Source organism: Mus caroli, unplaced genomic scaffold, assembly GCF_978045245.1.
Source record: "Mus caroli unplaced genomic scaffold, Mus_caroli_1 scaffold_13, whole genome shotgun sequence".
Taxonomy (NCBI): domain Eukaryota; kingdom Metazoa; phylum Chordata; class Mammalia; order Rodentia; family Muridae; genus Mus; species Mus caroli.
This window is the reverse complement of record NW_028227268.1, coordinates 23705621-23722232: the sequence shown is the minus strand read 5'-3', so window position 1 is coordinate 23722232 and position 16612 is coordinate 23705621. Positions and strand designations below refer to the sequence as shown.

Here is a 16612-nt window from a genome sequence, read left to right as displayed (position 1 = left end):
CCACAATGAACCCTCCTCCCCTCCTAATCCTCAAAGCAGGAGGAGGCACAAAGGCCAACCCTCTCCAAAACAGGAATGGGCTGGAAATGACCAAGGTGAGAAGTAAGGACAGATTCCCAGTGCCAGTAGGAAACCAGAGAACCAGAGGTAACCCCCACCCCACTCCATTCGTAAAGGTCTGGACTGGCCTTCCCGGCCACCAAGCCCCATTCCAGATTCCCCCAGCCAGACCTATAAAGCCGGATGCTCAGAGCCAACTGAGGACAGCAGGACTCCACTCTGACTTACCAGGGTCCTCACCATTTTCCTCACACGCCCTTTGGCTTCCTCTCCTGGACCTGGAAAAAGACAGCCGCCCCAGAGTCCCCACTACTGCCTAGGCAGGAGCTGCCCTTGCTGTTGCTACTGCTGCTGCCGGCTTTCCTCCCAGGGCCCGCCCGCCCGCCAGGAAGCAGAGGCCAGACATGGTAAACAGAACATGTCGCTCTTTATTTGCATTTTTCAGAATACTGTACAAAGGGAGTAAAAATCCTATTCACACTTTGCTTAGAAAGACCAGAAGGTGAAAGTTCCCTATGATACACGGGGTTCAGAATGAGAGTCGGGGGGAGAAACAGGTGAGTGACCTCCCTCTAGCCCCTCCCTGGGAGAGGGCTTGGGCAGCCACAGGTTTCCAAAGGAACATGCCCCAGTCGATCCAGCGAGTGGAGAGACAGCTCCTCTCGGCCTAGCCTCAGGCTCCATGACCTGCCTCTCTTTGGGCTGAGGACAGTGCCTGCAGCTGCCCCTACTACTGCCTTGTTTGGGCAGGGATCCTGTAGCACTGTGGAGGCCACTGGCCACATGTGGAGGTGGCCTCCTGACCATTCACATGCAAGCCACATAAGAGGCACTGCCCCAGCACAATCTACACAAGAATACGAATTGAACGCCTAAGGAAGAGCCTCTCAGAAAGCTTCCTCTCGCGCCACTAAGGGAAGTGTCGAAGTGAACCCGCTTCTGAGGACTCACAGGCCCTTCCAGTCTGTGCACATCCTCATTCCAACCCAGGAGTTCAAACCCACAGAGACCTCCCTTCCTATCAGCATCGTTCTGTGGGTAAATTAACCCTCCACGCCAGCTCTCCTTCTAGCCCACATCCCAGAGGAGGCTGAGTCTGGCTTCTCCTTCCCAGACCTCTTTTTTACACTGATCCATATCGGCTGCAGTTATCTTGTCCATTCTAAGTAAGACCCAACTTACTATCCCCACCCAACCGTTGCTCAGAACTCCCCTCTCCCCAGGACCAAGGTGGCAGCATCCTGTCCCCACCTCTAGGTGTCCCATCAACCCACCTTCCTTTTCTAATCTCCCCTGCCCCACAGCCTACCCATCGTGGGTTGCCAGGAAGCCCACAAAGCCTGCCTGCTCCCTGCCTGGCGGCAGAGGCAGCACGGCGCAGGGTCCTAATACATACAGAATAGTGAGTCTCGCTTCACACACTGAAGGACTAAGGGCAATCAACGCAGAAGCTGTACCGTCCCTCTGCCCCCTTTGTGGGGGCTAAAGTGCTATGGCTGCCTGAGGGTAAACAAGCCAACAGGGGTTTTTCCTGGCTTCCTGTCCCAATTTCTCAGGCCCACAGTCAGCCAGAGAGCCCAGCCTCTTTCCTGACCACCCCCATGGCATCTCTATTCAAAAGGCAAAAGGAAAAAGATCAAAAACTTCAGAATGGGTTAGAGCCCAAGGGCCCCACCCTAACCCCACTACAAGCTACTCCAAGTCGGCTACTGGGGAAGCGACGGGGAAGCCAGGCCCAGGGCACACCCCCATCTCTGGCAGTGTCCAGAGGCTCCTGTCTTCAGCATCACAGCAAAGGCCTTCCACCCTTCCCCTGCCAACCTGGCTGGGGAAGGGGCTACAACCTCAGTACTTATTGATTCCAAAGATCCGGACTCCATGGAGCTGGGGAAGCTTGGGAATGAGCACACTCATCAAGGACACGGTGTTGAGTATGAAATGGACTTGGTCATACTTGGTGTAGAAGCTGGTGAGGAAGTACCTGGACGGAGGGAGGGAGGGAGGGAGGAAGGGAGGGAGGGAGGGAGGGAGGGAGGGAGGGAGGAAATATGGGTTCCCAGATAAGAAGTGGAGTGACAAATCTCTAGCCAGCAAGGCCCTCCTGACCTACCCCCCAGCTTACTCCAGTGAGGAAAGACAGGGCCAGGGAGGCCAAAGGCCCCGTGTGAGACCCAAGAATATGTCTCTTCCCTCCCTCTGCCCATCCATACATACAGCAAGGGCCACAGCTGGGAGGGTTTAGGGCCAGCTGAGCCCACCCGTTTACCTCCGCTTGTTCTCCCATAGCCAGAGTACTCACAGCACAATAGGCGTGATGGTTAAGAACTTCCTAGAGGCTGTGAACTGGACCCCGTAGTCCATCTGCTCCCAGTGGGTCAGCAACCTTGCTTTGCCCTGGTCTGGAGTCTCGAAGGGTGTCCCTTTCACGGTGTGCAGAAAGATGTACATGCCCTGAAAAGAGGGGCCTTTGTCGGAACATACGAGACGGCCCCCAGCCTGGCTCCCCCACTTATCAGACGACAGCAGCTCTGGGTGGACTGCCGCCTGCTCTGCTGCAGTAACTCAGGAAGGCAGCCTTAACACAGGAGAGTGCACCCGAGCTTGGTGGGAGAACAAGGCGGGGGGGGGGGGGGGGGAGGGGATAAGGAAGGAATGGACATAGCAAGGCAGCCTTTCCAGCCCAACTGGGGTCTCTACATGTTAGCTAAAAGGAGCAAACCAAAGAGGAAGGACTAGACCCCAGCCTGCTCAGAAGTGGGGTACAAGGCAGCAGGTTTTAGGGAGCACAGAGGACTATGAGATCCTAACTTGGGAAAAGAATGTTTCTGCACAGATTCCTGGGACCTGGGGGCAGCCTCAGCATGGACTCAGCTCCCAGTTAGCTGTCCTTCAAACGCACCAGCCACCCCACTCGGGAGACATGGACAATGTGCAGATTTGATTCTAAAGTCCACAAGAGGGAGCCAGGCAGAGATAAGAGCTGGGCCTGGGCTCTGGTGACAGATGTTGTCAGGACCTGCTGTCTGTCCCATTAGAAGCTCCTCCTTTCTCTCAGCTCTGGCCTAGAACAGCCGCCATGGGGGGAGGCAGGTGGTAAGCAGGATCTTACCAGGTTGTGGATAAGGTTGGTGAGGGTCCAGACAACAGGGACGCTCACAAAGGGAATGCTCAGCAGCACGACATGCAGGAGTCCGATGGCCAGCACGTAGGAGAGCCAGATGCCGCGGCTGTTCATCACCCGTGTGTTGGGGTTCACCTCGCTGTGTGCTGTGCCCACATTCATCCTGACACCCCTCTTGACTGCCGCTCTGCAAACGAGCAACACAGGTGAGACAAGTCACACCACTTTCCCTGCGCCCGCACACCCCGAGCCCAGAGAGGCAGGCTTTTCACTCCCTGAGAACTCCACACCACTGTCCACTGTTTGGAGTCTCAAGCCCAGAAGCTGGAGAAAGTCCATGTGAACTTGACACTAGTCATTTCCTGTCACTGGGCTGAACTAACACCAGGCTCTCATACACACCATCTGCTGACATAGACAGGGAGGACAAGTCACCAAGAGGTGACCAGCAATCAATTGCCCAGGCTATAGCAATCAATGCCTTTTCCCCAATCACATCCCCTACAGATCTCCTGAGGGCCTCTTCCTCCTGCAGGAGGGAAAAAAGCCTGCCTGGACTCTCACTCAGAATAACCTCTACTGGCTCTCACTGAAGACCTGACAGAAGACACCCACCACCCTGAGCTCTCCCCCCAAAACACAAGAAGCAGAGAAGATCTGTGGGTGCAGCAAGCAACAACGGATGAAGAACTTTGGGGCTACTGTTCCTACCACCCCTGTTTCTCCAACCCTGGATTTTCTCAAGCCCAGGCCCAGGATGACTGACAAGGAAGGGAGAAGAGGGCAGAGGCAACAGCAGGCCAGGGACAGCCTAGCCCTCAGACCTACAAACATTGCCACACAAAATTACCCATCCATTAGGACATTTTGTCCACTTGGCAGCTGCTGAGGCTGACTCTCTTGGGGTGCCATCACTACATGCCAAACCACCCAAGCCCTTCACCCCACCAGGGAGAGAGGAGGATATGACAAGAACACACAGCCGACATTAACATGGGTAGGATGTGGTACCTGTATCAACCTTCCCCTCCCAAGGACACAAAACTACCTGTGGCCTCCCTCCTAACGCCTCTCTTCTCGGCCTCACCTGACCTCGCTTCCCAGCATCTGTCTGTGGGTGTGAGGTGACAACACCCCTTTCTTGCCCAGCCCCAGTGGTAGAAGCTCTACACAAGGAATTGAAAAGGGCTGCCCTCCATGCCCAGAAAACAACAGTAGTAGCCCACAGTGGCCAGAGGGGAGCATGGCTGTCCCCAGATTCCTGAGGGCCCACTTGCTGAAAGTGGAAATGGGAGGCATCCATGTACTGGCTTACCTCTCCCACCTTAGTGTCCAGCCTGGGAAAGACACATTACTGAGGCTAACAGCAAGGTGCACAGAAAGAAGGAACAGATGGAGAGAGTCTGGAAGTGCCAGCCCAGCTCCCTCACCCTGCTACAGTCACCTCACCCCCAGACTCAGATGCTATCTCACCCAGCTAGGATTCTGGCCAAGCCTCCTCCACAGGAGCTAGCATTCACTCAGATAAAGTTCATTACTTAAGGATAATGGAAGCAAGTTTCCTCTTCTCAAACACCTCGGGAGATAGGACCCACAACAGTTTCCCAACAAACATACCCCTGAGTTGGCCTAGGGTGCATGCAGGTGGAACAAACTCCTAGCTCATTAAGACAGATAACTGGTCCCAACAGAAACCCAAGGAACTAGAACACCAGTTGTTTACCTTCCTCGGGCCTTAGGGCCCTTAACAGAGCCCACCCCTGGGACATCTACTATGTAACAGCCTCCATGGGAGGACGGGGACTGAGAGCTAAAGTCTCTGAAAGATCATTAATGTGAGGAAAAGTTTCCCAAGTCTCGGCAGAAACTGCTGTCCCTCTCCATTACACAGCCCTACAGTGGCACAGCTATAGACACAACTCCCTCACACTGCGGTTCAGGAGTACCAAAACTCTGGCTGGATCCCAGGACTGCAAGACCCTCCACTCCTTTCTGGCTCTAACAGGGCATCTAAGAGAGCCTAGGTGACCCCACGGGAACTGTCTTCCTAAAGCCTAGGTTAGGAACTTAAGGAGACCCCTGCACCCTCTTTCACCATCCCCCCAAAAGTACTTCTGAGACTTTCCTGTGGCTTTGTGTATTTCCATTAGGACACAATTGACCTTTCTTCCAGAAGTGAAGAAACAGGAGACTGGCAGGGGCAGAAAGGTCTGGAGTGACCAGACTGAAAACTGCTACCACAACTGGCAGGTAGCTGGTGTGATTTCATAATCTGCCTCAAATCAGAGCCTGAAGCAACTCCGTCCTGTTAACCACTTTTTTTTTTTTTTTTTTTTTTTACTTTTGGCTATAGTAGAGCTCTTTGCCTCTTTTCCATGCAGGCCCAAGCCAGTCTGTCAGACACTCATGCCAAGACCAGATTACCACCCCCATCTCCTCCCTCCCGCCCCCCTCCCCGCGGCGTTAACCATCCGGTAAGCACTTCCCAAATCCCTCCCCAGTTTAAGACTTGCCCTTTATACAGCAAACCTGTTCCCAAGGGATCCCAAGAGGGAGTTCACGCAACACACAATGTCTCTTCCACTCGGCCCACCCTCAATCTGCAGAACCACGGTTGTCCTCGCCAGCCCGACTCCTGGACTCAGGAAAGTGGGTGTGGAAAAAAAGCAAGCCTCCACGAGTCAGGAGCGAGGGGACGGTGTCCTCGATATCTTGGGATTATGTGTATGAGAACTCCTTCCTCGGGGCCTCCCGCTTCTGCAGCCTGGGTACCTCGCACTAGCAGTCTGGCCGGGTACGGGGCCCAACCCCCATCTCCACGCATTCACTCAGCCCTGGAGGCAGCCAAACCTTTATCCCTTAAGTCCGGCCGTTCCCCGCCTCCCACCCCCAGCTGCAGCGCTCCTCCCGGATTATCACCCCCGGCCTCCTGCTCCCACTTTCCTCTTTCGGCACTCCTTCGCCTGATGCACGCACTCTCCACCCCCAGCCACCCAGCTCAGGTCTCCTCCTGCGCGGACGCCTCCCCAGCAGCAGCCTTCTCTCTCGGCTCTCCAACTCGTGGAGCCTTCGGGCTTCACCACTCCGATGCCACCCGTCTGGACTCACCGCGCGGGGTTGGAGGTCGAGGGCCCGGGAGAGAGCCCGAGAACCCGGGCCGCGGCCGCTCCAGCAGCTGTAACAAACCAGCGGCGGTGGCCACCCCGCTGGCAGCTCTGGCCGAATCAGCTCCCGGAGCCAGAGCGGTGACGTCACTGCCACGCGCCTATCACGTTGTTCCTCTTGGGAAGTGTAGTTTCTAGGCTGCTTCCTCACCCTCCCGCCCGGCGCCTCCTGGGAGTTGTAGGCTTTTCCCTGGTCTAGCTTTGTGATCCCACCGCGAGCTTCGGCACCCCGCAGAACGTTCCACCCTGACGCGAAAGTGAGATCAGATGCTGTCTCTTTGGTGCGTTAACAGTTGAAGCTTTTGCATCTGCGCCCTTCACGTGTTGCACAAGCTGTTTGTCCATGTCCCGTCTTGTAGACGAAGAGTTTTAAGTAACCTGCATTAAGGCCCTACTAAGATAGCCTGACCCTAAGTGCAGAGGTTTTTGTTTTGTTTTGTTTTTCTCCTAACCGTCGCTGCCTGGGCCCCAGATTATCTCCAGAAGCCGAGAAACACTACCCTTTGCCCCGAAGGAGCCCTACTCACCCCCGGGATTACATTTTCAGAACTTTAGTTGGGTACATGTGTTTAGGGTAGAGACAGGAGCCTGTGGGCATCTTTGGCCCACCTAGTCTTTATGCTTAATCCTTGCTGGTGTAGGTCTGGCCACTCCTGGATCTCCCTACATCAGGTATAAAATAGGATTTATGTCAAAGAACGAGACCTTACATAAGGCGCTTTGAGCTTCTGTCTGAGGTTGTTAATACGTGTAGCTTTAGGTAGGGAGCCTCAGTTCTGCAACTTTCATGTCTGGAAGCTCTGTAAAGAAGGGCACAGACTTTATTGCTAGGTACATATAGTGTATGTACATCTTTATTGGCAGAGTAAGCCTGGACAAATGACGTCTTAATCTCAGTTTTACAGCTGTCAAAACTTACTCCCAAGGTTGCTTTGATATTTCAAAAGAATGTCATACAAAGCACTTATTATCTTGTAGGAACGCGACTGGAGTGTTCTTTGGCTCTCCTAGGCCACTCCTACTTTCCACGTCAACAACCGAGGGCCTCCTTTTAGTTGTTTCTACTTCCCCCGCCCACCTTCTCAGTCTCGTGCCCATAAACCCTGGCAAGGCTGGAATGACAGGAATAGATGACGTAACAGTGCCAGCCTGCCTGGCTGTAAATGCGCGACGGACTGAACGTGCGAGGACTGGAAGGAGGCTTGCCCGGACAACCTGGGGTGCTTTTTCCTTAGACCCGCCCATCATCGGGGAGCTGCCAGAGGGGGTGGGGGCGGAGCCCTGGAGTGAGTGTTTATCTGACTTACCCTGAGAAGTGAAAATAGGCAGCTTCTCAAGTATTCCAGAGGCAGGGGCCCTTTAGATCCGAACATCTAACTACCCGTCCTTCAGCCTCTGTGAGACTGAAGAAGCCTCACAGAGACACCCCCACACTTCCACACTCCCACACCCCACCTCCACCCCCTATTCCCTCCTGCTCAGCCTTAGAGTCAAAACAATGGTGGGGGGGGTTGTTTGTTTGTTTGTTTTTGTTTTCGGGTTTGTTTGTTTTATCCAAAGTGAACTTGCCGGATTCCTTTGATTCCCCCCCCCCCTGGAATTCTTCCATTGTCCATCAAGTTGGTTGAGCTCTGGATCTTTGCCAGTTTTCTCCCATCTCTGTGAAGTTCAGGGACTAGACAGGGTCTACATCTCAACAAGGCACTCTGACTAATGCAGACTCCATTGGCAAGATCACGGGCTATGTCATGGCCTATTAATAGCTCCTGTTATCAAGTTGTTGTTTTTTTTTCTTCCACAATGGGAATGAACAAAGTTCTGGCTCTTTCTGCCTTGTGGTAAGTTATGGATCACATTCCACTCGAGTTAACTCGAGTCCCTGTCACCATCTCCTCTAATTCATTGCCTCAAGACAACCAAGTCTTCCTCAGCTGTGACGGCCTGAGCACTGTTCAGGAAGAGTGAGAGCGCACGGCACCAGGGAACACGCAATCCCTGGGACAAAAGATTGGCACCGTGTGCCAAGGAACTAAATTGTCCATGCCTTGAAGGCATGATTGTACCCACATCTAAGAAAGCAAACCCATTTACAGCACAAGGCTCCGTGTGAGAGGTTGTGTATCCTAGCAATGTCTCTAGCAGTGAAATCCTGAGAGCCATGTAAGTGCCCAAGAAAAAAGGGAACGCTCTATCCACACTGGACAGAAAAATAAGAAACCACTTATGGCTGTAGAAACTGTGGCATCATGGGAAAACAGCTGCCGGGTGATATGAAAAGATAAGGATAGAGACTGCGCGTTTCTCAGGGATGTCGTCAGCAAAACCTAGGTCAAGGGGCACAGGTGCGTTCTAGGAAGCAGAGGTCGGGCACTCAAAAATTGGAAGTCAACCTGGGTAGCACAGTGAGTCAGTCCTAGGACAGCCTGGGCTACATAGCAAGACTCTTTGAAACTCAAGAGTCAGGCGTAGGGTCCATCCATGCCTATGGTCCCAACACTCAGGCTTCGGGTCCTGGGAAAGGGACTGAGGTGCATATTTTACCAAAGCAGAGCTGGCCTTCAGGTTCTCCCAGCATCCCTCTGTCCCTACCTGGCATACACTGAGCTTTCTAGCCCAGAGCTTGGCTGCCCTTCCCCCAGAGAATCCTCCCTATAGGAGGATTATTATATATAATCCAGACATTTTGCTCACTAGATCTCTCCCCCTGCCCCGCCTCTCTCCCTCCCTTCACCCCTCTCCCCCTCTTCCTCTCTCTTCTCTTCTCCTCTCCTCTTCACTCTGGGAAGGAGCTCACCCTTTTCTTTTCTCTCCCCATCCCCACCCTCCCCGCCCCCCTCCCCCTGCTAGTCCCCCCCCCCCCAGGTAACTTCCCAGGCCTGGGTCCTTGAGGCCAATAAACTTACCCATCCAAGTGCAGCTTCCCAATAAACCTGCCTTTAATATAATCTAATCTGGCTTAAATGGCCTCATTTCACCGGCGGCAGTGGAGAAATAACTTATCACTCATGAGTAGAAACATAAGCAGGTGGATCTCTGTGAGTTTAAGTCCAGCCTGGTCTACATGATGAGTTCCATGACAGCCAGGGCTAAGTAGAGAGACCCTATCTAGAGAAACCCTGTTTCTAAATAAATAAATCAATTAAATTAAATTAAATAAACAAAGAAAGAAAGAAAGCAGAGATAGATATATTATATTCTAAACTATTTGTGAATGGATGATACAATACCAGGATTTTCTACAAAATAATTTGGACTGGGGACATGGGAAAATAAATAGCCATAAACTGATAATTATTAAACCGTGTGCAGTGATAATTATTAAACCATGTGCAGTGATAATTATTAAGCCTGGGTGATTGAGACACTAGGCCCCTCGTATTACGTTCTCTACTTTGTTGGCATTTAAAATTGCTCATAATAAAAAGGATTTTTGCAAACCTGAGTCTGAATCCATGCACACACAAAGCAACACTGGAGTGGTGCTAATAAGCCCTGGCATCGGGCTTAGCTCGCTGCTCCCTTGGCCACCAGCTGTCTCTGCTCCCTTGGCTGTGTGACCTTAAGTCACTGACCCGCTCTGTACTTCAGTGACCTCATTTCTAAGTGGAGATGGTAATGATCACAATAACCTCATTTGCAAAGATCGATGGGGTCGATCGATAAGTGTAAAGTACTTGGAGCGGCCCTGGCACATGGTTAAGTACCCAGTGTGGGTTGTCTGCCGTTGGTCCATTCCAGGTTGGAATACTGACGTCTTTACTAGGCTACGGGAAGTCAGTGAAAGAAAAGAGACCTTATATTCGGGTGATGGACTCCTCGGGATGATCTTTTTCATTCTCCAGTTTCAACCTCTATGTAATGTGATAGAACTTTTAAATATTTTATCAAATGTGTCTTTTTTAAATATCACAAGCTCCGCCTGTCCAGTGCAGGCTGCTCGGTTGCCGGAGCAGCCTGCACATGTTCTCCAGCCTTGGAGTGATCCCATCTGGTGCTGGGAGGCCCTGTTTATGACAAACACATCTACACCCTGGTGGATGGTAGCCAAGATGGCCACCTGCATGCAGGACGGTAGACAGGGAACACATTCTTTGAAAGGAAGCCACAGTAGATGCTGGAAAATGGGCTCCTGGGAAATGGAGACCCATATGTTCTGTCTTGTCGACAGGAGCACTGGGTTACAAATACCACCCCTTCCTCTGCCCCTCTCCACCTTACTCTCTTCATCGTGCAGAAAGGCAGGGATGGAAAGCTGTGTGGGGTTGTGTGTGTGCTTTTGTTTGGGTTGAGGGAGGCACTCCAAGCCTGGAGTGAACTTCCTGGGGACCACTCTGGAGAAGAAGCTAAAGATATAGCAACATCCTGCCTCTCTTACTTTATGCCCTGCCTAACAGTGGGCTATCATGGGCTGCAGAGGGAAAAACTAACCTTCCCAGGCCTCTGGGCCCACAGCCAGTGCCAGGCACCAGAACCTCTCTGTAGAGAGAGTATCTTGTATATTGTATGGCTGTATCACCTGTCCATTAAGAAACCTATAGCATATGGCTTAGGTAGAAAATAAAGATGGGACATCTGGGAGGAGAAAGGGTTCTGGGAGAGAGCCAGGAGGGAGATTCACGGGAAGATGTTACAAGATGGACACTTGATACCTGAACACAAGTAACCAGCCACGGGGCAGAATGTAGGTTAAAATAAATGGGTTATCTTAAGTTATGGTTCTAGTCAGAGAAGAAGCTGTATGGCCGAGGTATTTGTAAGCATATCTTTAGTCTGAGTCTTATTTATGGGAGCGTAGAGAAGGGAGGTAAAAATCCAACAGAACTTCAGTGTCCTTCCTTCTGGGTTTCAAAGGCAGAACGGTAGTCTCCAGTCTACATGTTCCTTGATGTGGCCACTGACACTAGCTATATTGCAGAGACAGAGAGAGGACAGAGGATACTAAACCCAGTAGCCTCACCACAAGACCCAAACTGCTACCTTCTCAACTGAGTTCTTGCTCCTGAGAGGCCTCGCCTAGCTAGAAAGTCTGGATGGCCTCCACCCCTAAACCACTCGTCCCCCTGCCTGAGGCTCACTAGCCCTTCTTGTAAGAACAATTCCAGCAAGCATTGCTGGACACTTGCTATATTTCCAGCACAGGACAAAGGGCTTTACTCTACAGACTTGTGGTTTGGCTTCCCCGGGTCAGGCTGCTTACCCCGGGTTTCATCTTGGTATACTTAGCTTTCCTGCAGGCAGAAGAGCTGATAACTGAAGTATGCTCTGCACACATACCAGTTGTACTCAGGGCTTTCTTTCCCAGAATGCACCAGCACTCTCTTGATTCTGTCTGCCTCCAATCCCTCTTCTCCCTCTCTTGTGTCTAACAGACTCCCAGTCATCCCCAAAGCCCCACTCGGAGGAAAATCTTAAGGACGCAGAAGGAAAAGGGTCCCCTCAACCCAGAAGTCCGCACTTCTCACATTAGCAGAGCAGGAATCCCAGCACGGTTAACAAGCCCCAGGACCACTCTCCCTTCCCAGATGCAGCCCTGCAATTTTCTGTGCATCTCACCTGAATCCCCACTTACAGGGAAGGACATGTGAAGATCCTTGGGCAGCCCTAGTGGCTTCTGCTTCCAAACCTTATCAGATTTATCAGATTATAATTTCAGCTAATGCTGTCTGGAGTAACCACATTTCTCTCATTCTGAGAGAGAGAGTGAGAGAGAGAGAGAGAGAGAGAGAGAGAGAGAGAGAGAGAGAGAGAGAGAGTTTGTTTTATAGCAATCTTTTTGAAATGTAACTTAAGACCCACCAAAGGGCTTGTGTGGCTCTGTGTGTGTGTGGCTCTGTGTGTGTACAGATTTGCATATGAGAGAAGCATTTGATATTTGCTTTTCTGAATCTTCCTTTTATGCTCAATGTGATAATCACCCATTAAATCCATTGTAATGGCACAAATTCACTCTTCTTTATGGCAAAAACAAACAAAAACCCCCCTCCATTGCGTATGTCTTATCATGTTTTCTTTATCCACACCGGTTGGTTTCAAAGCTGCTACTATCCTATTGTGTAGCTAAGTTAAAGGAGTAGCGGGATCAAGGATGTTCAGGGTAGGGGCATCTCTGAGACCTTCACGGGCAGCAGAGAGAGACAGTACAGGACACAGGAAGGCAGTTCAGCACAATGGCGGCTACCCAGTAGCCAGTACTGTTTCAAACTTCAGGAGTCTGACTCCAAATGGTTTATTTCAGGGATCTTTAAACACTGCACAATTTGGCAAAAAACGATTCTGGTGATAATTAACTCAATCCCATGCGCACAACAAAGCTTACATAAATGATCTCAGGACAAAGCAAGCTAAATACAGATCAGATGGATCTACATTGGAAGGTTTGGGGTTTGTTTGTTTGTTTGTTTTTGTAAAGTCCATAAAGAGAGGTTCTATAGATTGATTGAAAAAAGATTTATGATAAGAGTCTTGGGGAAGATCCAGTGCTGGAAAAGTGTATAGCCAGGGCTGGAGAGATGGCTCAGTGTTTAAGAACACTGGCTGCTTTTCTTAGAGGTCCTGAATCCAATTCCCAGCAACCACAATTCACTACCTGAACTGGGATCTGATGCCCTCTTCTGGGTGTCAGCAACAACGTACTCATATACATTAAATAAATAGATAAGTAAATAAATCTATCTTATGAAAAAATTGTGTAGCCATACAGAATCACCAGGTCACAGGCTAGAAAGCACGTCCCCTCCTGCCTTCTGGATACTTAATAGGTTCTGCATTCCTTCCCTTGAAGGAACAACCCAGTGTGCTTAACTTCCGGCGCCCCTCCCCCAGTGCTAGTCTGTGAGCACAAAGACCTCTGTGCCCTAAAGGAAGGAAGGCTGGTGTGACCAAGCAACCCAGTGATGCCAGGCCAACACCTCACTAAGGTTGACCCTTTCTCCTGGATTGCCCCATGGTGACAGCATGGCTAGAGTGCCCCCTCCCTGTTCAAAGCACAGAACATGAAGGGCCTGGCCCTGTCCTCTCTTATGAACAAATCAAAAACTGTCCCAGAAAACACATTAATCAACCGCTGAGAAATCATTGGCTGGAATCTGTATCATTTCCAAGCTGCCAAGGAGGAGGGAAAAGAGAGCCACAGATCCAGGGTATCTGAAGGACCCATCAGGCTCCATCATCAGAGACTGAGAATCCAGAGGCTCTCCCACATTCATATGGCTATTACAGAGGGAGGTGAGGGCTGGCTGGATACCAAGCTGGAAGCGGGCAAGTACTGCCACAGCGTCTATCTGTGCTTCAAGCTCCTTACACACATGTAATCAAGGCAAACATCACATTAATGTATGGAGAAGAAATGTATCAACATGTCTGTAGTCCCTAAACTGACTGTAAGCCATAACACAGGCTCACATGAGAAGTTCCCAGGGATGCCGAGTGGTCATCATCACTCACACCTTCAATCTCAGCACCTAGAAGTTAGAGGCAGGCAGGATCTCTGTAAGTTCGAGTCCAACCTGGTCTACGAACTGAGTTTCAACTAGCCAGGGCTACACAGAGAAACCTTGTCTCAAACCCCACCCCACTCCCCCCAAAAAGAAGAAGAAGAAGAAGAAGAAGAAGAAGGAGGAGGAGGAGGAGGAGGAGGAGGAGAGGAGAAGGAGGAGAAGGAAAGAAGAAGAGAAGAAGAAGAAGAAGAAGAAGAAGAAGAAGAAGAAGAAGAAGAAGAAGAAGAAGAAGAAGAAGAAGAAGAAGAAGAAGAAGAAGAAGAAATTCCTGGGGAAAGTTGGAAACATACTAGTGTCTAGAGTCAACGCATGAAAGATTTGACATAATTATTCCAGATGAACACACACACAAATGATTTGTAAAGCACTCTTAGAGAGTCCCAACATGGAGACTGTTTTTGAACCATAGCTACAGACTCAGCACCTTAGAACCAGGTCTGTTCAGCACACTCCTCACCTCACATACTTGAGCGTCAGGCTGACAGGAAGCCCTCACTGCATGAGGAAACCATGTGGGGGAGGGTACAGAGATGGCTCCATGCTTAGAACACCTGTTACTCTTGCATAGGACCAGAATTTGGTTCCCAGCACCCCTGTGCAGATTTTCACAACCTCTTGTAATTCCAGCTCCAGGGGATCTGATCATTCTCTTCAGGCATCCGTCCTCAAGTGGACACACTCCCCAGCACACACACATACACAGGTGTGCAAGTGTGCACGTGCGTGCGTGCGCGCACACACACACACACATGCACACTTTAAAAAAATAATACCAATACATCTTTGTCTAAAATGGCCGTGCACATCTTCGCCTCTGACTTCTATCAGTCTCCACGATGCAGTCAGTGTGCATCACCCTAAGCACAGTTTCCCATCCCCTTGGATCTCCCATTTGTTGAGCCCTGTACTTGGCCTCCCTTTATTAACCACAACCACAGCTCCAGGTGGCCTCTCCCGTGGGCGGATCGACAGCTGATCTTCTAGCTACCCTGTAGCACATGCCAGTCCCACTCTGCCCTGGCAGATGGCCTAGTCCATGAAGATAACTCTCCAGCAGCAGACAGGCTCAGCCCCCGGACCTTGACTAATCTCCCTGACAGGGTGAGAGAACAGCAGGATGGGAAGACTCGGAAATGTACGTCCAAGCATTCAGTGGCAGAGTGTCTACCCTCAACTCAAAAGCAACTCACACAGAACAAATGTGAAAGAAAGAGAAAGAAAGAAAGAAAGAAAGAAAGAAAGAAAGAAAGAAAGAAAGAAAGGAAGGAAGGAAGGAAGGAAGGAAGGAAGAAAAGAAAGAAAGAAAGAAAGAAAGAAAGAAAGAAAGAAAGAAAGAAAGAAAGAAAGAAAGAAAGAGATCTCACCTGATCTTCAGACAGATGTGAACCTGAGAAATGCCCTACCAACATCACAGGGATGAGTCAGAGGCGAGTACATCCCCAGAGGTGATAATATCTGGTACCCTACTCTCTGGTCCTAACCCCATCACACTTCTAAAACTGCGTTTTCAAAAGTAAGTCGCGGGGCAGTCTCATGACACATAGAGTCCATAGTTCCAGGAAGCCCATATCATTGCTCGGAGAAACCTGGGGCTGGGTTTGCCACTTTGCTATTACAATCTTGAAATTCTTAAGTTTGTAAACAAAAGGCCTCACTCACATCTTTTTTTTCCCCCCAAGACAGGGTTTCTCTGTGTAGCCCTGGCTGTCCTGGAACTCACTTTGTAGACCAGGCTGGCCTGGAACTCAGAAATCCGCCTGCCTCTGCCTACCGAGTGCTGGGATTAAAGGTGTGCGCCACCATGCCCGGCTACCTCACTCACATCTTATTTTGCACCAGACTCTACAGTTATGTGTCTGGTCAAACACAAACTCTTACCAAAAAACAAACAAACAAACAAAAAAACCAGCAAAGATTGGGAAGCTAAGGAAGCAAAAGTGTGAGTTCAAGGCCAGCCTGGAGTACACAGTATGTGGTCAGCCTGGGCTACATAGTGAGGCACTACATCAACATATAAATTAATTAACTAATTAATTAAATTATTACAACAACCCAACAAGGTTCTCAGCCTTCCTAATGCTATGACAATTTAATATAGTTCCTCATGTTGTGATGACCTCCCCCAACCATGAAATTAATTTCATTGCTACTTCATGGCTGTAATTTTGCTACTGTTACGTTATAAATAGTAATGTAAATATCTGTTCTCCAGTGGTCTTAGGTGACCTGTGTGAAAGGGTCGTTTGACCCGCCCCCACCCCAGGCTGGTGTGATCCTATAGGCTGAGAACAACTGATCTACATCCATATCCATGACTTCGGGTCACCCCTGTCGCTGCAAAACACAGCAGGTGAGTGGAGCAGGAAAACCTGTGCTGGTGTTGCAATTATAAAGTCAAGTCAGGCAGTTATGGAAAATGTAATGAAAACAATAGCTTTTGGACTTCCCTGCCACAAGCTCGCTCACGTCCATTCTGCACCGAGCCCCTCTATTCTGCCTCTGTTCACTCACGAGGGCTCAGACATAGACACAAAACACTCTCCAGAGTTCAAATCCTTCCTTCCGACCACCCACAGGACATCAGGAGAGGGGATGTAGCGAATGGTGGGACCCCTGCAACAAAGTTAGGATGAAGGGTCCTTGAATAAGTCATCCCAGTCTCAGGCTTGAAGAAGGATTCAAATCGTCATCCTGGGAGCCCAAGAATATCCGGGTTGGCCTCTAGTTCAGTACTGAAAAGTTGACAGGAAAACAAATCAGCATATCAGACT

At 50.3% G+C, this 16612-nt stretch overlaps 1 protein-coding gene across 3 annotated transcripts; it reads right to left on the bottom strand.

Annotated features, from left to right (window-relative positions):
- Positions 1-468: 468 nt before the first annotated feature.
- Ormdl3 (ORMDL sphingolipid biosynthesis regulator 3) lies at positions 469-9463 on the bottom strand. Of its 3 annotated transcripts, none has more exons than XM_021177306.3 (4): positions 9249-9463; positions 3170-3368; positions 2360-2511; positions 469-2041 (listed from the first exon to the last, which is right to left on the bottom strand). In XM_021177306.3, the coding sequence occupies exons 2-4, from the start codon at positions 3341-3343 to the stop codon at positions 1906-1908; spliced, it is 462 nt and encodes a 153-aa protein (XP_021032965.1). In that variant the 5' UTR covers positions 3344-3368; positions 9249-9463; the 3' UTR covers positions 469-1905. The 3 variants fall into 3 exon arrangements, with proteins under 3 accessions (XP_021032965.1, XP_021032963.1, XP_021032964.1); XM_021177304.3 differs by lacking the exon at positions 9249-9463 and adding an exon at positions 6290-6433; XM_021177305.3 differs by lacking the exon at positions 9249-9463 and adding an exon at positions 5711-5798.
- Between the last annotated feature and the right edge of the window lie 7149 nt (positions 9464-16612).

What these genes read in the sequence shown, in the direction of transcription:
- Ormdl3 (XM_021177306.3), bottom strand. Translation starts at nt 3,343, where the DNA reads ATGAATGTGGGCACAGCACACAGCGAGGTGAACCCCAACACACGGGTG. An exon ending in CCAACCTTATCCACAACCTG is followed by an intron (nt 2,512 to 3,169) that starts GTAAGATCCTGC and finishes CCCTCTTTTCAG; the next exon opens with GGCATGTACATCTTTCTGCA. An exon ending in ACCATCACGCCTATTGTGCT is followed by an intron (nt 2,042 to 2,359) that starts GTGAGTACTCTG and finishes CCCTCCGTCCAG; the next exon opens with GTACTTCCTCACCAGCTTCT.